Source organism: Sceloporus undulatus, chromosome 4, assembly GCF_019175285.1.
Source record: "Sceloporus undulatus isolate JIND9_A2432 ecotype Alabama chromosome 4, SceUnd_v1.1, whole genome shotgun sequence".
NCBI classification, from domain to species: domain Eukaryota; kingdom Metazoa; phylum Chordata; class Lepidosauria; order Squamata; family Phrynosomatidae; genus Sceloporus; species Sceloporus undulatus.
In genome coordinates this window covers 106,909,942-106,936,388 of record NC_056525.1, presented here as the reverse complement: position 1 = coordinate 106,936,388, position 26,447 = coordinate 106,909,942, and the positions used below count along the sequence as shown (strand labels likewise).

Here is a 26,447-nt window from a genome sequence, read left to right as displayed (position 1 = left end):
GAAAGATTATTGATGGTGCTAAATGCCCAAATAATTGGGAGGGGAAAAGAAGAGTTTTAATCTTATTGGCAGGACACAAGTATGAATAGAGCGCTGGAGCAGTATGAAGCAGACAAATACTTTGCAGTGAGACTTATATACTCACACATAGTATTTCCAGAAACCCATGTTTTTTGGTGCAAAACCCATGAAGAGCCTGCATGGGACACATAACTATGATGATCCAACCCCCTAAACCCCATTGTAAAAGCCACACTGCCATGCCAAGTGAAGAAGTTCTGTGTTGCTGGCAGGTGGGCCCTCCTCCCATCACTGAGTTGTTACTAATGTAATAGGCAAGAGACCTATGAAAAATAAACCAAATCTCTGCAACTCTAAATATGAGGTGTATAATAATTACATGGATGTTTAACGTTGATTTAATGTTTTATAGTGTGTTGAGGTGCCCAAAATATTTAGTAATCATCCCACCAAAATTGGTGGCCATTCTTTATCCACAGCTGGGCAAAGTTAGTATTTTGGACTACAACTCCAAGCTAGCATGGCCACTGTAACTGCTCAACAAATCCAAGCTTTGTCTTTATTACCATATTGTAGGTTGGATTCTATTGCTGAGAGTAACTTTTCTGAGGCCACAAAATACATACAAGGTCAGGTTTCAGTGGGCCATCAGCATGCCAATGGGCTTCTGGGCTGCCAGCTAAGTTTTGATGATGCCCCAATACTGCTGGCAGTGATATTGTGTGCTACCAATCACTCACAGCCTTAGCACATTGCAATTTGGGGCCATCCAACACAGGACGTAGCATGGAGCTAAGCCAATGCTGCCACCCAATGGGTCAAGATGTGGGTTGGGGTAAGCTGACTGTAGCTGGTTCAGCAAGCAGTAGGGAAGCACATGTTTCTTTCTGTATGGGTTTTAGGGTTGAGATTATGAATTTATGTTTAGTTAGGTTGTATGTACTGTTTTTTGTATTATGTGTGAGATGAATGTTGGAATTTTATGTTTTATAAATAAACAAAAACTTTAAAAAAATATGGCCAACGACTGTGCTGACCATGAAATTCTCAGAATTGTAATCTAGAAAAATCACAGTTCAAAAAAAGTAAGATTTCTAAGCACTGAGCTCAGTCTGCTACTGAAATACTTCTTTAGGGATATTTGAGAAGTGCTTTGAAACATACTTTGCATTTGAAAGGTTCTATGAGAAATCCAGAAAATCTACATTTACAACTAGGAAGTCCTTCTCTGTGAAGTCCTGCTGGCAATTCCTTACTTTGTTGCTGTGCAGAATAGAATCTGACTCTGTTTTGCAATATTGCCTTTCCCTCCCTTAGGCAGCCCTTTTGTAGGTCTTAATGAGCTCCACACAATTGTCCATTTGAGCTCCTCTATGAAAATTGATATCCAAAAATGATGTTGACATTGAGTGGCATGAACATGAATATAAGATGAAGAGGATTTCTGACAGAGAAATGGAGTCACAAACATGTCATTAGTGCTGAGAAGAGGCTACAGTATATGGTCTTTAAATGGGACATCAGTTCATCCCTATAGAGAATTCAGCTGTGACACCTGAGAAACAGGCATAAAGAGAGGCTGAGAATATTTTTGTAGCCATTATATCTGCTTTAAAACTGAAAATGGATTTGATTAGAGTTGTCATGGAATAAATTCAATAGCTTTCAAGCTAAAGCTCATAAGTATTGCAAGGCATGAAGTTTTCCTTTTAGGATCCTTTGCTGGTTCACCAACCTTTTTCTAAGAAGCCTGGCAGCGTACTACAGGCAGTAGGGTGTCAGGCTTGGATGAAGAAGATCCAAGTTCAAATTCTACTTTGGTCACAGGAGTGAAGAGATAATTCTGGCTTAACTTGCATCACAAGGATATAATGAGAATGACATTAAAATGGTTCTTTCAGGTAAGAACCTAGGAAGTTGTGTTATGTTAAGCCACAACATCGGCCTGTATAGCAATTTCTGTTATATCATGGCTGGGAGCTGTGAAGCCTTCCAGATGTGATTGGACTGCCAAATCCCAGAAGTCATAGTCAGCAGAGGAATTGGTGAGACATTGTAGTAGTTGCTTTATCTGGAGTATCAGTGCTCCCACCCCCAGTCTACACAGTGCCAGTAGTTACACAGGGCTTCACTAAAAATTCCTTCCCTGTTTTATGTGAAGGTGTATGCGCATGTTGTGTGTCTTCAAGTTGTTTCCAACTTACGGCAACCCTAAGGCAAATCAAAATCATGAGGCTTTCTTGGCATGTTTATTCAGAGGGGATTTGCCATTGCTATCCTCTGAGACTGAGAGAGTGTGACCAAGCAGGGCTCAAACCCAGTGCTCAAACCATTGTCTCTGGGCTTAATCTCAGTCCTTTGGAATAACATAGTGCATGCTCTCCCACTCAAGTGTAAACCTTGTTTTGGAGTTTTCAGGACAGATAAGCTAAAAATGCAATACAGAGAAAAAATTTGTGGTCATCCAAAATGTATGGTAGTCTAATAGGGGTTTGATGTATGTATGTATTTAATATATACCCCACATATTTCCCAAAGCTGAGATGCAAAGTAGTTCACACTAAGGTGAAAGAAGAGATATAAATGTTTGTTTGTTTGATATTCTGCCTTCTCCCGGCATGGGACCCAATGCTGCTTGTAGATAAAATTGGTTAAAAACTTAATAAAAATTCACAATTAAAATCACCTCATTAAAACAGTATATAATTAATTTCAAAAATACAAAACTTAAAAAAATAAATAGAAAGCACACACCCCATATAAAAGCCTCCCTGACAATGTTTCCATATTAAAAGCTTGCTTTAATAAAAAATGTCTTTGCCTGCTGGCAAAAGGAAAGCAGGAGCAAGTTATAATAATACACACCAAATTATAATGTTAAAACACAGTTAAATAAATTATACTATTAATACACAATTGTATTTAAAACACATTGTCATGCCCACCCATTAGAAGCCTAATTTTCATCAGCCATTCTGTTACCAAATCTTTCCTTTGAATGAAAGGTATTTTTCTGTCATTTCAAGAACAACAAGAAGAAGACCAGCATATACTTTCTTAGAAAACAGCTCCATAGCTTGGGAGTAGCCACAGGGATAATAATTCTGGTTTTTGTGCCTACCTGGGATTGCTTTTTATAATTATTTGCAAAATGATTTTGTAAAAAAAATGTTTCATATGCCATGTGGAAAGAACTTTGTTTGTTTTTTAATGAATGTGGAAGAAACTGATTCCAGTCATACCCGGGGCATTTTTTGTTTTTTAAAAATCTGGAGTTAGATCCCTGTGTTGCCGCATCTTCTTTTTCCTGAGAGGCTCTTGAGCATTATCACTTTTATGACAAACAGAGACAATATGGTCCTCCATGCTGGGGATAGCTGTACCTGTTGAATTTGGTGGTGCAAATGGGGGAGAATTTTAGTTTCTTCTTGAAGAATTTGGGATAGAAAGAACTTGCGATGCTAAACTGATGGAATCTCTCATCCCCAGAAAAGTTAAATTTCATATGCCAAATTTTCTATTTCTACATAGCTGTTGAAAGTACACCAAGTAGAAATCAAAAGACAATGGAAACAATACACTGAAGAACTCTGTAAAAGAAATGAAAGGATGATAGAGTCATTCCAGGAAGAATTGTTTGAACAGTTTTATAAAGTGAAGTGGAAGCTGCCCTTGGAGCACTTGGTGAAATAAATCACAAAGAACATATGGCATACCAGTAGAACTGCTTCAAAAGAATGGCCCAAGATTGTGAATGCTCAATAAACATTCCAGTTCCCAAGAAGGACACCAGGGATTGCAATAACCACAAGACCATTGCATTAATTTCCCATGCAAGCAAAGTAGTGCTCAAAATTTGGCAACAAAGAACTTGACCATATGTGGAGCAAGAAATGCCAGATGTCCAAGGTGGGGTCAGGAAAGGAAGAGGCACTAGGGATCGTATTGCAAACATACATTGGATAATGAAACACACCAAGGAATTTCAAAAGAAAACCAGCCTGTGCTTTATAGATTATAGCAAAGCCTTTAATTGTGTAGATCATGAAAAACTATGGATTGCTCTTAAATAAATTGGAGTATTTCAACATTTATTTGTCTGAATGCGTAACTGATACTCAGGACAAGAGGCTACTGTAAGGAAAAAATATAGAGAAACCAAATAGTTTCCAATTGGCAAGGGAGTCATGCAAGACTACACCCTATCAATTTAAATTGTATGCTGAACATATCATATGTAAATCAAGATTAGACTTTGATGAAAGAAGCATAAAAATTGGAGGAAGGAACATCAAGAATGTAAGAAATACAGAAAACACCATACTACTAATAGAAAAGAGCAAAGACTTGGAACAATTACTGAAGAAAGTCAAGGAGGAAAGTGAAAAGGCAGGTTTACAGTTGAAAATTAAGAAGAGAAAATAACCACAGATTATTTATATAACTTTAAAGTAGACTAGGGTCCAAAACACGCTCCAGAAGTAATCCAGTTTGGACTGCTTTAACTGCCCTGGCTCAATGGTAGGGAATTCTGGGAGCTGTAGTTTTGTGAGACATTTAGCCTTCTCTGTCAGAACTCTGGTGCCACAATAAACTACAATTTCCAGGATTCCCTAGCACTGAGCCAGGGCAGTTAAAGCAGTCTCAAATTGGATTATTTCTGCAGTGTATTTTGGACCATTGAAGACATTGGACTTTATCACACAGGAGACAAGCACCCTCCTCCCGTGATTAAATCACCATTAAATCCTGTTAATAGTGTGATCAGGGAGAAGACTATCACACTCCTGCATGCCTCTCCCATTCTAGTCCCGTCTGTAAATGGAGGCATCATTTGGTATTAACAGAATAATCATGGGAGGAGGATGCTTGCTTCCTCCATGTGATAATCTCCATTGAAATAACACAGGTTTTTCTATACCTTGACTCAGTCATTAATCAGAATTGAGACTCCAATTAAGAAATCAGAAGACTAGGATTTGGAAAGGCAGCTATGAAGGAACTAGACAGGATGCTGAAGTGTAAAGGTATATCATTGAATATTAAAGCTAGAAATATCCATGCTATTGTAGTTCCTATTTCCATATATGGTTGTGAAAGCTGGACAGAGAAAGAAGCTGATAGGAAGAAAACCAACTGATTTGGAGTGTGATGCTGGAGAAGAATTCTATAGATACTGAGGAGTCTTAAGAAGACCAATAAATGTGTCCTAGAGCAAATCAATCCTGAACTCTCTCTAGGAGGCAACATGACTAAGATGAGACTGTTATACTTTGGCCATATCATAAGAAGACATGACTCACTAGAAAAGGCAATAATGCTTGGTGAGGTAGAAAGCAGTAGGAAAAGAGAGAGACTGCATTCCAGGTGGATAAACTCTGTCAAGAAACTCTGAGTTGCCTGCAAGCCTTGAGCTAACATTATTTGTTAGTATGATAGGGTGACTTGGAGGTCTCTCATTCAAAGGTTGCCATCCACTTCATGACAGTTAGCAACAGTTAAAAGTATATTTCAGCCCTGTCTTTTTTTATATGTCTGTTCAAATTAAATGGTAGCAAACAAGAATGTGCCAGGATGTAATTGTGGCCTATCTGCAATAAGTGCCCAGAGGTGGTTACTATGGAAACTGTTATAAAGTAAGGCTTGCCAAACTGTGATGTCTGTGAATTTTAGTTGGATAATGATTAGCTTGCAGGATCTGTCATGGAAAGTTGACACCAATGTAAATTGTTGTTGTTTTCTTTGCAGCATGACTTCTTTGCCTTTGCATAGTCAGAAATCTTAGGATGAGTCAGTTCCCTCAATTCTGTCCCCAGTCCTATCTTATAATAGTTCAAATTTCAAAGTGAAGATGGGGTTGATTGCAGTATTCCTGGCCTGCATAAGCCTATGTGTGTCATACATACATGTGTAGTTGCATTATCTCAATTCTTTATCTAGAAAAACTGCTACATTTCATGAAAATAAAGTGAAACTGTAGAAGGAAGTCACTAACTCTAACCCTTCTTTTGCAGCCTCTTAAATTCTGAAAATATAGCTGAATATTAATGAACTTTGGCAGTCTGAGTTTTCTTAACATTATTTGTTTGTTAGCTATCTTTATGTCTTTCCTTTAGTGATCTTACAATGGTTCTTCTACCTACTTTATCCTCACATGAACTCTCTGTAGGTTAGGTTGGAAGAATATGACTGGCCAAATATCACCTGCTAGGATTTATTGGTCAACCTAGATTTTCTAAGTCCCCATAGTTGTTTTTTTAAATGGCTCACTTGACAAATTTATATCTGTCATGTAGCAACTAAAGGCACAGAAAGCCTGTCAGAAGGATAGAAAATATCTGTGGTCTCCCTGTTGCCCATCATGAATTAAAAGCATAAAATAGTCCAAAATTAGCACCTCACTGCAGCTGCTTCAAATAATCTTGTAGCCCATTACCAGAGCTCTTGGAAAGGTTAAATTTTTCAACTGCAATTCTCAACATTGACACGCTATCTGGGCATGAAGGGACTTTTAGCTTGCATATTTGGAGGGCACCAGGTAGGAAAGACTACAATAGTTCATAATGGATATATTTTCCATAAGGTAAGTTTCTCTAAGATAACTTATTAAGATAAATCTCTTAATGTAGTCCAGTTATATATTTGTTTGTTTTACTTAGCTGTCTGAAGAGATTGGAAGACTTGAAGACAAAGTTGAGTGTGCCAGTAACGCTCTACAGGCTGACTGGGATAGATGGAAGCAGAGTATGCGTCTTGATATGAAGATGGCATTTAGCAATGTAGCAGAAAATAATATTCACTATTATGAACAGGTAACATCTGCTACTACAAACATTTTAAATATTCTGTGTGCGTGTGTGTCTTGTATACAGGTGTTTGCTCTTGCTGCACAGCTTGTTTATAAGGGGCTATTATAAGGGGAATAATACCTTCAGAGACTAATGTTGTCTTGAAAAGTTCAAATGCTACTTGTTTTCCAATACAGGATTTAAAATATGTTAAACCCAAACAGTTTCTGAGTTCATAGTCAACAGAGGGCAGTATTGTTTTACAAAGGACAGACGTCCAAGCGTTTTCCCCCTTTCTTTCTACAATCAGTGAGAGCTTTAGTGTTTAAAGATAGCAGAGCATTACCTGCAAGGGCTTTGTAAAAAAGGACTGATACATTTGATCAGTGGGGCAAACATTAATGAATGGATAAAAATGTTTAATTGGAATGTCTCTGGTGCAAGCTAGATGCAAATTCAGTGTAGAGATGTCATCTCTTTTTAATTGATTTTGCTGCTGCTTTGTAGCTGCATGGCAGGGGGTTTCACTGGATGGCCCTTGTGGGTTTTTCTATCTCCGTGGTTCTATGTCTTGGACAGCAATCTGATATGGAGAAATCAAACCAATAAAAGTTCTTCTCTCCTTGGCCAAGAAAGTTCTATGTTAATTGCAGCACAGGAAGAAAGAAAATGAGTTGAAGGATACATTCACATTCTCTCAAAGCTGCTTGGGTTGTGGTGGCTTGGTAGCTGTGCTTGCATTGAATTATTTGAGTGTGTATGCACTGTACAAATAATGCAGTTGGACACCACTTAACTGCTGTGGCTCCATCCTACAGAATGCTGGGATTTGCACTAGCACAATTCAGCAGGGAAGACTAAAAACCTTGCAAAACCACAAATCCCAGGATTCCATAGGATGGAACTACAACACTTAAAGTAGTGTCAAACTGCATCATTTCTACAATGTAGATGCACTGTAGGATAGGATTCCAGACCACATGACCTGTTCATTCTCACTTTGGTCTTTTAAGAGTTTTCTTTTAAATTCTCTCCTCTGATGGGCTTTGACAGCTAATGTGATGACTTTTGTGCCTTTTGGTTTGTCTAAAAAAGATATCACCACAATATTGCCAACACAGCAAGCTGCTGAACAGGGGAATCTTAATCTGGAAAGGATGGACTATATATCATATTTCACTAGAACTTGATTTTCTGAGGGTTCATTCCTTCCAACACAAGGTAAAACAATCTAATTTGGCACCAATTGACATGGTTTGTCTGTTACAACACCTAAATTTATCTTTAGACATATCAGTAAGACAGCTTCCTGAAATGGGCCTCAAACAGGTGGGCAAAAAAAAAAAAAAATGGTGGCAGGGCTGCGCTGGTGTTGTCTTGATCTGGGCCACCACCATGGTTTTGAACCAGGCTGGCAAAATGGGCCATTTTTGTCCACTCCTTTTTGGTCCAGTTCTTTGTAAAAGAAGCCATGGTTTCTGGCTACGCGCAGGGCATCCATCATCTAAACGCTACATCCCAAATGCACCCAGAAACCAGTTTATTTGGCCCGTATGTTTCAGGCCTGTACTCTAGCCACTCACTCAAAACCATAAGGTTGTGAGTTCAATAGCAGCAAAAGGGCTCAAGCTTGACTCAGGCTTGCATCCTTCCGAGGTGGCTAATATGAGTACCAAGATTGTTGGGGGCAATTAGCTTACAGTTGTAAACCGCTTAGACACTGCTACTTCAGTATGAAGCGGTATCTAAATAAAGCTGTTTGTTTGCGATAATGACACTTTTGCTTTCTGAAGTTTCAGCTGTACACAATTTTTCCCCTGCAGAAAATTATTTAAAATATTATATATATTAAATTAACTTCAGGCTATATGTATAAGGTATATGTGAAACAAATTACTTCCATATTTAGACATGGTTCCCATCTCCAATATATCTTGATTGGGATTGATGAAAATATCCCAAAGTCTGAAAAAATTAAAAAATCCAAAGCACTTCTGGTCCCAAACATTTCAGATAAGGGAGACTAAACTCGTACTTTCATTTACTGCTTTTGTTCCTGGTAATTCATGGCCAAGGCCTGGACATTTATTCTGCATAGACTCTCTCACTGTAACATCACAAGCAAAGAAAATGCAGACCTGTGACTCAAAAAATATATTTTAAAAATGGCTTTACATGCTGGAAAAGTGAGTAGGCTTCAAAAACTAGTGTGATAAATGTTGCATCTCCTGATCAAATAAAGGTATCTTTTGGATTTTGGATGTTGTAGTTCTGTGTGTATGTGTGTGAGAGAGAATCTGGACTTGTAGTTTGTGTATTATCATGACTGAAAAAGAAAATAACAGTGAACATTTTTAGCAATTGACAGCTAATTGGCAGTGAAAATCTAAATATTAATGGAATTTCCATTGGCACCTCTTTACCCTGCTATAGTTGTTTGTTGAAAATTTGAAATCCTAAAGCCAAATAGAGTTTGCTTGTTTTCTTGAAACAATGAATGAATGCATCCTTTGAATGAAATAATTTTCCACACTGTACAGTGCATTTTCATCCTGAACAGTGTTTCTTATTGAAAATTTTCCTTATTGGATTTTATGATTGACAATATCTTAGGAACTTGTGTTTTTTAAAATGTAATTTTCATACCTTTCCACGTTTTTCTCTGGTGGAAGTTTGTAGCTTCCATATCACTGGGGCAGTGAATCTGCTCTGAGTTTTAGGCTGAATTTTAAAGAAGCTATGCAAGGTGCTGAAGTTATTTTTTCAATAGGATTCATGATTTTGGATAGCTTCTATAGTTTGGACTAAAATATGGAGCACATTAATGGGGACCCATGGACATGAAAATTACCAACCGCCACAGTTTCCCCTGATATTAGGATTGTTTTCCTCTAGCACCTTTTTGCTGAATTTACCAATCATTACAGTATATTGTAACTGGAAAGACTCTTGATAACAGAGCTACGTAATTAGTCTGAAGGGGGCATGCGGTCATTGACAGTCTACTGTTGTAGATTGAGATCAAAATGTTTTCTGAGATCAGAAGGCTTGATCTTACTTGACATTTCCTTGGTTTTCCCCCCCTATCCTCATGTGGCTTCTGAGGTTTGCATCACATATGTGCCCCAAGCTAGACAGACAAATGTTGTGCTCTAAAAATATTAGATTGTTGTCAGAGAGGCCTTGAGGCATTTTATTTTTCTTTCCCTTATAAGAGAAAAGGAAGGATTTGCAACCCAAGCCTGAGTGTTTGCTTTTCAGTCTCCTCCCTGCATTATTAGAATAACATCCCCAGAATTCTCATCCATTTTCATGTTGTCTGATGCTGTACTAGAACAGTTTTCAGGATTTCTAGCTCACAGCCACAATTGAAATGCTGGCAAAGCCATCCAGAATTCATCAGTTTTCAGAATTGCAACCACTTTGTCAGCCACTTATTGTGTGGCTAATTTTGAAGTACACTTCGCCTTTGTCCTCTTTCACTTCCTAAGTGCAATTATTTTACTACAATTTCTGCTTTAGAGTTACATCATGCAATATAATGCAAAATTAACATTGGGAAATCCTGCTTTAGTATAGTGCAGCATTATTCTTATACAAATCCATTCCCATTTAAATTGTCTAGCATGACATAGTGGTTTGAGTGTTGGACTGTGACTCTGGAGACCAGGGATCAAATACCCACTCAGCCATGGAAACCCACTGAGTGACCTTAGGCAAATCACACACTCTCACCCTCAGAAAACCATATAATAAAGTTGACATGACTCCCAAAAGGCTTGAAGGCACACAACAACAATCAAAGTTTACCAAGCATAATCTTGAAAGCAAACTGTGAGGGACTCATTAAGTATCCTCAATCTAAAGGGAAATTATTCTCAGTTATCAAAACTCAATCCAAGGAGAGATTCTTGGCTTTCCCATCACCAGCAGCCCTTAGATAGGGCTTCTAAAGGTTTTCCATACCCTGACATGGTGACTGCCAATTGAACAGAATGATGGAGATGAGAATGGCAAAGCACACCTTTCTTTAACTTTTTTACACCTTTGTCATAGTTGTCAAAGGAAGAGAACATAGGAGTTACGATAGATCAGACCAAAGCTCTGATCTGGCCTATCTTTCTATTCATACCAGGTTCAACTGTTTTCTTCATGAGCAATGCATGAGTGCAATGGCAACCCCCATCCCCAGCTTGTCCTTCTCAAAAACTGGTGTACAAAGGCATTCTGCCTTCAGTACTGGTGGTAGCATCTCTCTCAGGGATTGTGGCTACTGATAATCTTATTCTTTGTCAGTTTGTTCAGTTTCTGTGTAGCACTGTCCAAATTGATGGCCATCACTACATCAAAGGGAGGAGGAGGTATGTATCTCTGAGCATGAGCTAGGAAAGGAATAGGATGGGTTTTGATAATTCATTCATTGTTTTGGGGGGGAGGAATAGGGGTTTCCTTTTTTATATGTAGCCTTCTCTGTCAGAAAGTTCAGATGCCGCAGCAAACTACAAATTCAAGAATTCTGTAGCATTGGGGCAGGGCAGTTAAAGTGATGTCAAACCACATTTTTTCCACAGTGCAGATTAGACCTAAGTCAGTTTTTAGAGAGCCACAAGAGACTTGTTGGTCTCTAATTCACATATACAATATTTCAGTTACCATATAACAGCTTTGCAGTGTTGGCCAGTGTTTTTAATCTTCATATTTCAGATAAGCAGCTAAGTGCAAAGACAATAACCTATAATTATTTACAAGCCAGTGTATCCAGTGGCTGGAATATTGAACTCATACTTGAGAGATCCAGATTCAAGTTCCTTTATGCTGCTGGAAAATCCTAGCCCAATCACTGTTTCTCTGTTTCAGCCTGTCTTACTTCATGAGGTTGTTGTGAAGGTAAAGAGAGAAAAAAAAAAAGGGGGGGTGTGCCTTTCATCTCATTGGAGAAAAGGCAGCATATATGAAAGTAAGAATTAAATGAATAAAATGATGAGGCCATTTCTTTCTTGAACTGAAGAAATAAGTTTATAACTTGTAGCTCACTTTTCTAACCACTACACTACATTTCCACTAATGTGTTGAACTGAATGTGTGCAGAATAGTTTAATTTGTTCTGGGCACTGATATTTGGGTGTCCTTGTGTGCTCAGTACATATCTAGCCAACAGATGTACTGAGGGACCAGGTGATCCTCTTGTGTCGTCTCCAGTTACTTTTATTGCCTTGGGTTCTTTTGTATCACAAGCTCCTTATCAAGACATACAAGTACTTCTAAAATGTCATTTCTCCTTTGTTAGGAGTGGGGTAAAGATGTGACCTTAGAGTTGTTCGCCTCCTTTCTTAGGTACCATTGCCTGCGGATTTTTGCTGTCAATCTGTCGAGCCCCATTTAGCTAGAATGTAAGAACAGGTCTTATCCTCCTTAAGCCAGATTAATGCTGTCACTATGTGAAGTATTTCTTCAGAGCGCACCTGTGAATTGATCTACACTGAGCAGAATGGTTTCAAATGAGCTGCAGTGCTTTATGTGGCTTGCTGTCTTTTCTGTTGCCGATGGTAGCTACAATTTCTTTCAGCCCTAAACCAGTGAGATACTATCCAAGGTACTGTTTCAATTGTGCCCTCAATTTTGTCTCAAGGGCCCTGCTGAAACAGAAAGCTGCCTTCCTCCCATTGAGCCCTATATTTTTAAATAGAGCCATCAACCAGTTTAGGAATTTAATATTATTTTACACTGTATTCCTATGAAGGGTGAATCCATTTAGGTCAGTGTGTCTCACTCCAGACCTAAGTAAGTATGCAGAGAATTACAATTCTAAGCATCTTCTTTGCAGCTCTGACCAGCATGGCATAGTGGTTTGAGTGTTGAGTTTGACTCAGGAGACCAGTGTTCAATTCCCAGCTCGATCATAAAACCCACTCGGTGACTTTGGGCAAATCACATGCTCTCAACATTAGAGAAGGCAATGGCAAACCTCCTCTAAACAAATCTTGCCAAGAAAATTCCATTTTTATGCAGGCAAATCAGAATAACTATAATGTTAGCACTGCTAGTGAAGTAAATGATTTAGCACCTTGGATAACTCCTTTAACGTCAGACTGAAACCTATAGTACTGTAGTTTCTTTGCCTCTGTGAAATGGAAGCCACCATCCTTCACTGACAGCAGGTTCAAAAAGCTTCCATAGAGAGCTTCCCTAAAATTACTTAAAGAGAATAAAGTAGAGAAGGTCTAGTAAAATGGGACACTCCTTGGTATCAAAGAACTGTAACTTCCATTATTCAATAATTTTCACAGGAGTAGCTATGCTAGTCTATACTATACAAACAAGAGACTTGCGGTAGCTTAAAGACTTACAGATTTATTATAGTCTGAGATTTTGTGGACAATAACTTACTTTATCAGTTAAAATGGACATGGAAAGCCATTCAGAATTTCTGGTAGATACACAGTGGCCATGTTTGGGAGTAGATTGTAAACATTGAGATCAGGTAAAAATTAAATATCAATTCACAGAACGCTTGGTGATAGCATCCTAATGCTAAAATTCTAGTAAGGTTGAGTCTCCCTTATCAAGAATGCTTGGAACCAAAACTATTTTGGATTTTGGATATTTTTGGATGTTTGAATACTTGTATTTGCATATATAATGAGCTATCTTGGAGATGGGACCCAAGTCTAAACACAGAATTCATTTATGTTTCATATAGCCCCTATACACATAGCTTGAAGGTAATTTTAGACAATATTTGAAGTAGTTTTGTGCACGAAACCAAGTCTGTGTACACTGAACCATCAGAAAGAAAAGGTGTCATTATCTCAGCCACCCACAAGAAAGGTAAGGAGTTTTGGAGTATTTCAGATTTCAGAATTCTGGATAAGGGAGAATCAACCTGTAGCTTGTTCATGATTTTAAAAAAATGATTAAAGCCAATAATCTGAAGACTTCTGCATTCCAAACGCTTCCCTGCCCTATTCCTGGTGTGAGAAGTACCTGCAAGTACCCACTTTGCTGCCAATGCAATGCCACTCTGCAGTGATGGCCATGTCATAATGGCAACCATATCTTGTATGAAGTGAGTCTTTGTTTGCCATAATTTTATCACTTTTATCTGCCCTTTGTATTATATACACAAATGATATTATTTGAAATTCTGTTTTCCTTGCTCTGCTTTTTAGGTTTTTCTAAAATTTCACTCACTCTACCATAACAAAACACAGTGGGAAAGACCACAAGCCTACTGAGACTTTGCTGGTACAGTGAAGAATGTATCTAGGAGTGTTGTTATCCTACTATATAATGAATTTTGTCTTAAATGAGAGCAGTTCCTTTTTGCCATAACATTAGACTGATAACCAATTTTTCATAACCAATTTTTCATTATCTCTCTGGCAGTTTTTGAGGAATAAGCTTTCCCCCTGCGTTGGCATGAATGAGCCTTTATTATAAAATAGTTCTGTCACTCATGTCATTTGCAAATGTCCCAGTGGTCCATTTATATCTGAGTAAACAGTTCAGGTTAAACCAACCCTCATCTGTCTAGTTCTTTTCTTAGATCCTTAGCACGTACTATACATTGCTTGGGAGAAGAGGACATGTGAAATCATGACTTGATTCAGGGAACCTTCAAATCTTATGATGTTGTTGAATGCCAGTCACATTTCACAACTGATCTGGTGTCCTTTCACACTAAACAATTGTAGTGCTATGATGCCACTTTAACTTTGATGGCTGCATACTGTGGAAGCATGGTTTGTAGTTTGGTGAAGTGTTAGAGTTCTCTGGCAGATAATTCTAAGTACTCCACCAAGCTCAAAATCCTAGGATTCCATAGGATATTATGGTAGTTAAAGTGGAATCATACCACTGTAACTGTCTCATATGAAAATGCCCCTGTCTAATTCAGACAGATGGGAAAGGGAGTTCAACAATATCTTGAGGTCCACAGTTTTTCAGCCCTGTTAAACAGAATGCATTTGCAGAAGAGAGCCCTAACTAAAATGTTGTTGCTGATCACTGCCTGTTGCATATGTAACAATGGCCAATGACATACTTGTCAGTCATGGAAATCACGTTGCCTTTCTGGTACAATGAATTAGGCAGGTTGGAATGAGTTGTCAGATGTTCATGACATAACTGTGTGTTTCCTTTGTAAATGCACTTCCACAGACAGCACTGCCATATCATCTCAAAACAAAATGCCTTTCAATATTTGCTATCATATATTTGCATGCCAGTTACCAAGGACTAAATATCCACATGATGAGAAGGAAAGTGCTGCATCCATCCTTCAGAGGCTTTGTGCCAGGTGCTCATTTCTTTTCACTGAGCCCTGAAAAAATATAATATATAATAAAAACCAAGGAAAAAGGAAACTATAGTGGGAATTGCAACAACATGGACACATAAATACAGCATGCTTGACAATCAGAAAAGAGCACACTGCTCCCAAAACAGCAGGTAGCCAGCACTATTGTGTTTGTATCGCATTATCAGCAAGACCTCCCTTGTGAGGAGAACAGATGAGTTTTATGTTCTTCTCCATAGCACTTCACATCTATAATGTTTAATTCATCATTTCCCTGGATGACTTCATTAGCAATCACATCATGTTGCTGGAAGGGGTTTGCATCCAAATAGAGCTAAGCAGTTTAAATCTAGATGGAAACAGTAACATTCATAAACACTTACCTTTATATAGTCCTCCTTTCATTGGGAGATGGTGTCACTGGGGGAGTGTACTAATATGGGAGTTGGCACTGCAGGAAATGCACAGTCCCTTGAAATGAAGCTTAGCAGAAGGATTGTATCTCACAGTGGCCTGTGCTAGTGAAAAGCACTTTCCTTGCTAAGACACGGCACCCAATGTTTGTCATTCTGTGTTCCTCTCACATGGCCCTTTGTCACATACTTTTTCTGTTCCAAGAAAACATGATTCCACCTAAACATTAGAAATAACTTTTTTTAAAACTTTGAGAGCTGTTCCACAGTGCGATGGACTGCCTTGAAGGATGGTGGGCTTTCCATCTTTGGAGGTATTTAAATAGAAGTCAGATAGGCATCTTTCAGTGGTGCTTTGGTTGTTTATTCCTGCATGGTATGGGGTGCATTAGATGAACCTTAAGGTTTCATCCAGCTCTATGATTCTATGAAAATAATCTACTGATGCCCTGAACTCAAGTGGGCACCTTTTACAAGGAGGAAAGCCTATGATATAACACTGAGCTACTGAACATCGCAAACATAATTGTCATGTGGCACTGCAAACTGAACAGCTAGTGGTAGTATCCTAATTGTCATAACATAGCTATCTGGACATAATGCTTTAGAAACTGACAGTCATATGTGAAACAGTCACAATAATCTGACATAACAGCTTAAGAACCGGCAGTCTCCAAAATGAGCAAAATATGAAGTGGCATTGGGTGGAAAAACAATGTTAAAATGATTCATATATCAGTGACAAAACAATGGTTTTAAAATTAAAATCTGAGTAAGTGGCTTATCTTTGAAGCAACTGTATGGTGCATCCTTTTACAGGGAACATTTAAAGCCTCTTTTCCCTTATATAAGTTATTCAATTTTTAAAGCTTATCCTCATTTATGTAACCAAATGTGTGTTCCAAAATTCAGATGCTTCAGTAGCTTATTTTGTTGTCTGTGATCAGAGTGCTGCTCCAGCTGACAAGATATATAATTAACCACACCAATACAAAAAGTAGGTCTCTGTGCCTCGGGCTCCAGGCCTTTCTTCTACAGAACATCAGCTGCAGAAGTGACATTACTTTTGAGGCATGCATTTGAGCGGCCCTGAAATTGTTTTATTCCAGTCCCTTAACATGAAAAGAAAGGGAGTTTAGGGGTTCATTCCAGCTAAAAATGGTTCATTAAAGCAAACTAACTAAGAGAGCAAATTGCAGAGATTTTATTTTAAAAAATGTAAGATTGGATATGTAATTTTGTATCTAATTGCACTTTTATACTGTAGTAGTGGGTCACAAGAAAAAAGATAACTACACAACAATGACAAGGCAGGAGTTTGCTTGAAATGGTACATTATCCTATTTGTAATATTGCTACAATATATTAAGTACATAATCAGGTTAAGGGGTGGGGGAAAATTTGGACAGTGTTTCAGTGTTGCAGACAGCTGCATGGTTCAGTTCATTAGCATCTGTGATAACTACCCCATAAGCCTGTTGGGATCATAAGCAAAGTCCATAAAGTATTTAAGAATGTGAAGTACTGTAATTTCTGATCCTGTGTACTGAATATCAGATATGCTACACTGAGCTAAGATCAAGAAAACATTATCTTGGCTTGTGATATGTAAAGGAGAACATTGCAGCTGCATCTTTCATTGCAGTTGTGTTTACTGTAGAAACATCAAATTCAGTGATCCTTTATGGCTTAATTGATGGAAGTTTTTGCAGGACCTGAGAAAAGCAGTGGAGCATAGGGAGCCTTGGAGCTCTCTCATCTACAGGGCCACCATGTGTCGAGATCAACTTGAGGGTTGATAACAACAACAATATGATGGAGACTTCTGCTATGCAATCTCTTTTTCCTTTTCCTTTTTTACAGGAACACTAAAATCCACTTATTAAAGGCAGGAATTAAAAAAAAATAACAAAACATGTTTATACTTTTGTTTTGAGTACTAGAACTGAATGGAGCTCTCAGCCTTTCCACTGAGAAGTCTACTCCACATTGTTCCACCAATGATGATGATAACAGTGATGGTGCTAGCAGTGATGATGGTGATTTACCTAATGATTTGAATTTACTTCATCATTTAATTAATGACTTTGTAATTTACATACTTGCTAACCATGGGCATGAGAGATAGGGAAAGTTTATTGTTGTTGTTAACTGGGATCTTGGCTCATGGATGGTCATATTATCCCCAACTCTGACATATAGTTTTCCAAAGATAAGACATCTCCAAGATGCTCTGTTCTCTACCGCTCTGCTTAGTTCCTGCAAATTCATACCTGTGACCTGCTTAATAGAGTCCATCCATTTAGCATGCTGCGTTCTTCTCTTTCTACTTCTCTCCACCTTTCCTAGCATTATTGTTGTTTTTTTCAATTAATTGTGCCTTCTCATGATGTGACCAAAGTACAATAGACTCAGTTTAGTCATCTTAGCTTCCAGGGAGATTTCTGATTTTATCTGTTCTAAGACCCATTTATTTGTCCCTTTGGTTGTCCATGGAATACTTAGCACTCTTCTCCAGCACTACGAGTATCTCAAATGAATTTATTTTCTTCCTATCCACTTTCTTAACTGTCCAGCTATGGCATGATTTTACCAAAAATATTGGTTGGATAGCAACTCCCAGCTGCCATCATCATTTGGCTGTGCTGTGCTGTGCTGATGGGTACATTATGAGAATGATCACATTATCCGTAACTCAGACATAAAGGCCCATTACAGACGGGCATAAAAGTACGTGCTCTGCGCGTACTAGGGTTACAAAGGGGTGTCCTTTCCGGATGCCCCCAACCCTAGCACGCGCTGAGCACACACAAAATGGCAGCGCCCTATGCACACGGATGCCGCCATTACGATGTCACAAACACACTGCCATCACGCCGTGCGAGGGTGCCTAGAGCACCCTTTCCATGGCGTGAAAAGAAGCTCCGAAACGGAGCTCCTTTTGCAGTTTGTGTCACTGGCGCAGCCTTCAGACAGCTGTACCAGCGACGCAGAGGAGAAAGGGGCCGAGCGGGCCCTTTCTCCTCCTCCCTGCCGCCATCGGGCGTCCTTGGGGCTTGAAGCCTGGAAAGCGACAGATCGGGGCCTCGGAGACTGCCATTCTGGCAGCTGAGGCCCCGATACAGCGGGGAAAGGGGCGGGTGCAGGCCGCCCCAAACGGGCGGTCTGTAACCTGCCAAAGTTTTCCAAAGATAAGACCTGAAAGTACCATTGCTAAATAAAACCCAGTGGAAGTAATGGGAATGGAGACAGAGCTAGACTGAAAAAACTGTTATTATTTAAGCTAGAAGGGGAAAGCCAAATAAAATAATGTGAAGTCAAAGGCTTTCATGGCTGGAATCCACATTTTTGTGGGGTTTTCAGGCTATGTGGTTGTGTTGTCGAAGAGTTTATTCCTGATGTTTCACCAGCATCTGTGGCTGGCATCTTCAGAGAATGCTGGCATGGGAGTGAGTAGGGTATATTTATACTGTGTGGCCCTTGATGGAGAAGAAGTGATTACATGTTAATCTCTGTGTTGATCTGTTGTTGAATGGCAACCACCCTCACCCTGGGTGGTTTTCCTCTGTATGGGTTGGGTCTTGATTTTGGTGTTTTTCAGGACTTTTTTTTACCTTAAGGGTTTCTTCTTTCCTGTTGAAATTGTCCAAGTGTTTATGGATTTTAGTGGCTTCCCAGTGCATTCTGACCTGATAGTTGTTGGCATGGTCCAGAATTTCAGTGTTTTCAAATAGCATTTTATGCCCCGGATGGTTTATTATGTGTTCTGCTACTGCTGATTTTGTTTGCTGACCCAGTCTGCAGTATCTCTCATGTTCCTTGATTTGTGTTTGGATGTTGCATGGTCCCTATGTAGACTTGACTGCAGTTGCATAGTATATAGGTCTGTGAACCCCACTTCCTGAAAGATGAATTGAAGCACCAGGACTGAGCTCCACAGACACTCAGAGCACTCCACTCTCTTCCATGCCTGGAAGCATTCTCTGAAGATGCCAGCCACAGATGCTGGCGAAACACCAGGAATAAACTCTTCCAGAACATGGTCACATAGCCCAAAAACCCCACAAAAAACTATCATATAGAATAATGCCTGCATATTGAGTAGTCTTCAGTATGTGCCTTTAAATCCACAATTTTCAGGAATGTAGGTAATCATCTAGTTTAGCACATATCTATTCAGAAGTAACTCCTACTAGGTTCACAAGGGGTTACTCCCTATTTAAGTATGCAACATAGCGTAGTCTAAACCAGAAGTCCTATGTTTCAGTTTTTAACCTGTAGATGATAGAGAGTTGAGGTTCAGTATACCTGGTGATGCCAGGTTTGGGAATATTGCTGGAGACATCGGGGGTAAGACCCACTAAACTCTATAGGGCTGATATTACACAATTGATAGGATTTAATAAATCTATTAAAACTCAAATACACTTGTAGAATTTGCTTCCGACTAGTTACATGGATTCACCATGAAACTACCTTTCTGCCTTGTTGAGATAGTGTTGATGGTCCTCCCTATTGTGAAGCCTTGTCCTCCTTTTCCTTTAAGAGGGTAGGAATGTGGCCAGAGCCACCTCAGGGAAGTTTAAGGGCTCCTCCTCCTCCTCCTCCTCCTCTTCTTCTTCCCATCATTGCTGCCATGGGTCTTCCGCCAGCCAACATCACCGCCCTTCTCACTTCAGCCTGCTTCAGGGAGGGAGGGCGGGAGGAGAGAAGCCAGGGAGAGACCCCCCGGCCCTGATTCTCCGAGGCGGCCACTCCTCCAGAAGTCCCCCTCCCCTCTGCCATGCCTGCATCGAGCGATCCAGGAATGGCATTAGGCTCTATGGGACCCACAGGGTCCCTGTCCCCTCTACCATGCCTGGATCAAGCGATCCAGGTATGGCATTGATCTCTAAGGGAGCCATGGAGGTCCCCCTCCCCTCTGCCATGCCTGTGTCCTCCCTGGCCCTCTCTCTGAGCCTCACACACTCTCAGCCTCCAAACACCCCCCCCCCCCAATTTCCAAGCCTGGCAGCAGCTTATGTGATTGACAAGGGATTCTGAAGCAGCGCTCCCAGTGGGGACGACAAAAAAGGATTCCACTCCAGTAAGGAAAAAAATCCCCTTTCATGGTGGGGACAGGGGACCTTTTAGAATCACTTTCCATACTGGGGCAAGATCGAATCAGGAAGCAATGCCTCCTGCCAGTGGGAATGACCCCTATATTAGTTTTGGCTTTTTTGTTTTGTTGTTTGTTTATTTTTTACATTCATCTTCCTGGATGAATGTACGTATTTATCGTACAGTTCATTATGTGTGTACTCAAAGTTAAGACTCATGGACTCCAGTGGGGCTCACTTCTAGGTGATTGATGACATCCATGGGCTGAAATTTTGTACTTCACTTCACCAGCATAGATGGTACTGGCAGAAGAAAAAACCTATGGAAGCAGGGGCCATGTAGGAAGGAAGACATGAGAGAAATAGAATGCTTGGAGCCTACAGATTTTGTCGGCTGTTCCTCACCACCAGTGAACAGCCCTTGAAAAATGCAAAGGCTAGCCTAGCACACCAAAGGGATTCCTGCTATATTTAGCATTTGCTGGGTTTTGTGATTTCTTGTTTATTTTGCTTGTTGCCCTTTTCTGGAAAAGACTGCCAGATGATGGAATAAATCAAACTGACTATGGCTATGGGAAAAACGGCTTCTTTCTCTCTCCTGGAGGAATTTGATATGCGCCATCTCTCATTACCAGAAAGCCCAACCTTGTTTGTCTTGGCATGAAAGAACTGACAGAACTCAGAGCTCTCCCTGGGGGAAATTTCACACATTATGTATCAGCAAATTTAAGCTTGTTTTGTCCCTGTCAGTGGCTGTGCCAAGATCTGGAATTTCCTTCTAAAGAAAGCTTGTCTCACCTTCGCCTTCAGAACACCCCTCTCTCTCTTTCCCTTCAATCTTTAAACACGCTCTAGTTTCCCCAATTCTGAAAAACCTCTCGACCCCTCTTCCCTGTCTAGCTATTGTCCTATTTCTCTTCTTCCTTTTCTTTCCAAGGTTTTGGAACAGGTCGTTTATTTTCGTTGTCTTGAGTTTCTTGAAGCCAACTCCAAGGCAGCTCTCACAAAGATCTCAGATGATCTTTTGTCAACCAAGGCTAATGGCCTTCTGTTCTTGTTCTTCTCTATTTGTCTGCGGCCTTTGACACTGTTGATCACTGTCTTTTAGTTGAATAGTTTCTGACCTGGATGGATGCAAGCTGCAGGAAAAGAGATTCCACCTGAACATTAGGAGGAACCTCCTGACAGTTAGGGCTGTTCGACAATGGAATGCACTCCCTCGGAGGGTGATAGAGTCTCCTTCCTTGGAGGTCTTTAAACAGAGGCTGGATGGCCATCTGTCAGGGATGCTTTGATTTGGATTTCCTGCATGGCAGGGGGTTGGACTGGATGGCCCTAGTGGTCTTTTCCAACTCTATGATTCTATGATTCTATGACCTTGGGATCTCAGACTCTGTCCTTGATTGGTTTAAATCTTATCTGTCAGATAGATCTTTTGCAGTGGTCACAGGTGGTCAGGCTTTGTCTTCTGTTCCATTATCTGTTGGAGTTCTCCAAGGATCTGTTTTGGGTCCCCTACTGTTTTCTCTGTACATGTTGTCCTTAGGAAAACTCATCAGTTCTTTTGGCTTCTCCTATCATCTGTATGCTGATGACACTCAGCTGTATCTTTTGACCCCTGACCTTTTTCCAGTCTTGAACAGCAAGTTTCATCTTGTCTTACAGCTGTCTCTCAGTGGATGTGCTATTGGCGTTTGAAGCTCAATATGTACAAAACGGAGCTTCTTGTTTTTCCACCAATGCCTACTTTTCAGTACTCCTTTTCTGTTTCTGTTGCCGACATTTCTATTCGACCTGTCCAGGAATCCCACAGTCATGGTTTCATTTTTTTATTCTTCTCTGTTGTGTATCCCTCAGATTCAGGCCACAGCCAAGGCGTGTAGATTCTTTTTGTATAATATTGCTAAAATCTGACCATTTCTCCCAGCCTATACTGCCAATATTTTGATCCATTCTCTAGTAGTCTCACGACTAGATTTTTGTAACCTCTTTCTGACAGGGGTTTCTCTTTCCCACCTCTGTCCTTTAATTTCAGTCCAGCATTCAGCTACACACATTATCACATCTGTTCACCATTTCGACCATATCTCTCCATATTTGTCATCCCTTCACTAGCTCCCCTCCCTTTCCAAACTCAATATAAGCTTCTCTTGTTGACTTTTAAAGCCCTGTATGGGATGGCCCCTCCTTATTTATCAGAGCTTCTTTCCCCTCACTGTCCCATTTGTGCCCTCCATTTGGGTAGTTAAGGTCTGCTGTTTCAACCTAGGATTTTTACTGCTCTGTCCCGGATCTGTCTCTTTTCACTTGCTGCCCCTCATTCCTGGAACCTCCTTCCCCCTTGAGCACAGGTCATCACTTCTTTAACCAACTTCAAAGCTGAGCTAAAGATTATAATGCTCAAGGAAGTGTTCCCAGGCATTTCATAATTATTATTTGATGTTTTTAATTTGTTGTCTCCTTTGTGTTAATATGTATTATTTTATTATTTTGTAGAATGCATGCCATAGGCCGGCTTATTTTTATCTATTTTTATCTATTTTATTGATAGTATATACAGCACTGTGTAAATCTACAGCTCTATATAAATAAAGTGTAATAATACTACTACTAATAATAATAAGACTTTACTTTTCAGGAGAGTTTTTAGGGTTGCATCCAAACATTGTCATACATTGAGGAGATCCATTGGGCCTCATTCAGCATTGGACTTCCACTAGAACAAAGCAGAAGCCAGGAAAAAAATGGAGAGGGCTGTTCCCCTCCCAATTACAGTCCTCCATATCTCCAATACCTATTGCAGAGATGGTTTGTGAGGGAGCATGAAAAACTGGGGGGGAACAAGGGGCAGTTTCAGCACAACATTGTTAGCATGATTACTCTAAATCTGTATCCAGCTTTTAGTATATAATTTTGATTCATTTATTTGACTCATCTTTCTTTTTTAATATTTTGAAATTTTGACAGTTGTCACATTATGGTTTTCTGCTGCTGTTTTTAGGCAGTTTAAAACTGAAATAATTTTTCTCACTTATTTATAAGTTGCCTAGCAAGCATTGGAGATAAGGTAGAACAGAATTTAGAAAACAAAACTATATTGTACATCCAGAAGGTAGCCACAGCTAATTAGAGCATATCTGTACAGTACATGAGTATGATTACAAATGCATCTGTGGAATTCCCATTTTAACTCTGAGATGTGCCCTTAAAATAACTTTCATGTAAATCAGAAAATCTACATAGAAAGCGTTCAATCCAGGCTGATCATCTAAACAGGTCTAGAAAAATTTCCAAGCCCTTAGGAATTTAATGCAGACATATATAGAAAGACACTGTTAGTGGACATGATGATCTTTGTAACCATTCATGATTCATCAGAATGCCTTAAAGGTGAGATAATGAAGGCACAGTTGCAAACAATTTTGTTGTTAACTCCCTCCCTAACTAAGAAATTGTAAAGTATTTAAAGAAACCATGGTGGATATACAGGGAATTTTCAGGTGAACTGAAATTTAAACGAGGCATCTATAGAAAATGGAAGGAGGAGGAAATCACCAAACAGGAGTAGCCTTGGGGTTTTATCCAGGGCCTGGTACTGTTCAGGGTCTTTTTAAATGACTTAGATGATATAATAGAATGCATCTCAAATTTGCAGAGGACACCATATTAGGCTTCCCCAGAAGACAAACCATGTAATTTAAAAAGTGTATAAATGGCTTCTGAAAGTAGGGACAGAAAATGATCCTGTAAAAAAAATACGTGCTAAGGTGGTCCCAAAAATGTGGGCATAAAGTGTGGTTCAAACATATAAAATTTATTTCATGGAGTAATTTAAAAGAAAGTTGGCATATTATGGATAGATGGTATCTAACCCTAAATAAGCTGTCAAAAATGTCCCAAGATGTTTCAAATCATTGTTGGGGTTGTCAAAGTAAGGAGGGCTTCATTTTTATTCATTTGTTTTATGTGGTAGACTTGGAAGAAAGCAAAAAGTTACTCATCTAAAATGTATGTGTTAATTTCTAAAGGTAGTTTTTGTAATGTTAGTAGAAATGTTTCTGTTGGGCATTGTGAACAAACAACTGGAGAGTAAATGTGGTTTATATCTTTGATACATAACAACAGCACCAAGAATATTGTTTGCTCAAACTTACAAATGGACTGAAGCACTGACAATGGAAGAATGGATTCTTAAGTTTGCTGTATTAGCTCAAATGGCCAAATGAACATGGGTTTTAAAGGTTAAACCAAATGAAGAATATTTGAAAGTTTGAAAACCATTTATGGATTTTTTTTAATTTTAATTTTTTTGAGCAGTAAGAAATTTGACTATAGGTGTGTATTGGTTGCATGTCTTTTTTCCTTTTCTTATTTTTCCTTTTCCCCCCTTTCCATTTCTGTATCTTTGATTGTATATTACCTTGATCACAAACAAGTTGTTCATGCTCAAAAATTAATCTTAAAAAAAAAAGATCCCCCAGAGGACACAATCTGTAGTAATGTCATTATATTCTCCTTTTGGAGAGAGCGCCTCTGGAATAATGTCCAGTTCTGTGCACCACAGCTCAAAGAGAGCATATTGACAAACCAGAATGTGTCCAGAAAAGGGCAACCAAGGTGACCAAAGTTCTGGAAGCCAAGCCCTGTGAGGAATAGGGAGGTGGATATGTTTAGTCTAGAGAAGAGAAGCTGAAGGGGTTATATGACAGCCATCTTTAAAAACCTGAAGGGATATCATTTAAAAGATAGAGCGAGCTTGTTTTCTTCTGCTCTAAAGACTAAAACATGAACTCATTGATTCAAATTATAAGAGATTCCACCTAAAGCTTAGGGAGAATTTCTTTAACAGTGGAACAGATTGCTTCAGAGCATTGTGGATTCTCCTTCTTTGGAGGTCCTTGAACAGAGTTTAAATGGTCATATTTCATGGGTGCCTGAATTGTACAGTGAGCCTGCACTATATGTGTGCTCGCTATAGGCAGCTTTCAGCTTATGCTGAAGCTGCTCGCCAAAAGAGAGAATTGCACACACACCCCACGCTGCATGCGCACGGCCACAGCGCGAGCACGAGCCCCATTATATTCAACGGGGCTCAAACATGTACGCTTTTTGCCTTATACCGGGGGGAGGAGGGGTCTGGAACAGATCCCCCATGTAAGGCAAGGGCCCACTGTATATTTCTACATGGCAGGAGGTCTGTCCAAATGGCCCTTGGAAGCCTTTCGAATTCTAAGGTTTTATAATGCTATGATTCTAGTCAAAGGCAGTGGAGGGTTATTCTGACCATGTGTTGCCTAGAGCCCTGAGGTAAAGTCAAGAGTTTAATACCCAATGAAGTTATGTCAGTAGGCATAAAATATGTGTTTGTGTGAAAGGGAAGGTCAGAGAGGGGAACAGACTAGCTTTTAAATATTCTTTCACTAAGGAGTTTTCTTTCCAAGAAGCTTTTTTAAAATAGAAATATAACAAAAAAAAAAAAAAAGAATAGCCAAATTACAAATCACAGTATCAAAAAAGAAAATACCAAACCACAAACAAAACACATACAAAAATATAAACATTCATATACAATGAAAAACACTTCATTCTTACTTATTTATTCTAATTCCCTTTCTTCTAACCAACTTTCTTCCTTCTTCTTCCTCCAGTAAGCTGTTGTAACTGACCTTTTATTTTAATGTGTTAATATCAATTCTCATGGTAACAACCAACATAGGATTTGAAAGGTAATGAAAACACTCGGCCTATTTATAAAATTTTCTAAAGACAATATTTTAATGGATTTTTGAAATATGAGTACAACAAAAGGAAAAAGGGGGGGGGGGGG

The 26,447-nt window shown here is 39.4% G+C and overlaps 1 protein-coding gene across 3 annotated transcripts in view; it reads left to right on the top strand.

The window, feature by feature from the left end:
- The window catches only part of SNX7 (sorting nexin 7), a 93,402-nt gene that overhangs the window by 37,475 nt on the left and 29,480 nt on the right, over positions 1–26,447 (top strand). For all 3 annotated transcript variants that reach the window (XM_042464701.1, XM_042464699.1, XM_042464702.1), the window contains one exon: positions 6,681–6,833. In XM_042464701.1, the coding sequence (XP_042320635.1) occupies positions 6,681–6,833 (153 nt within the window). The remainder of the gene's footprint in view (positions 1–6,680; positions 6,834–26,447) is intronic.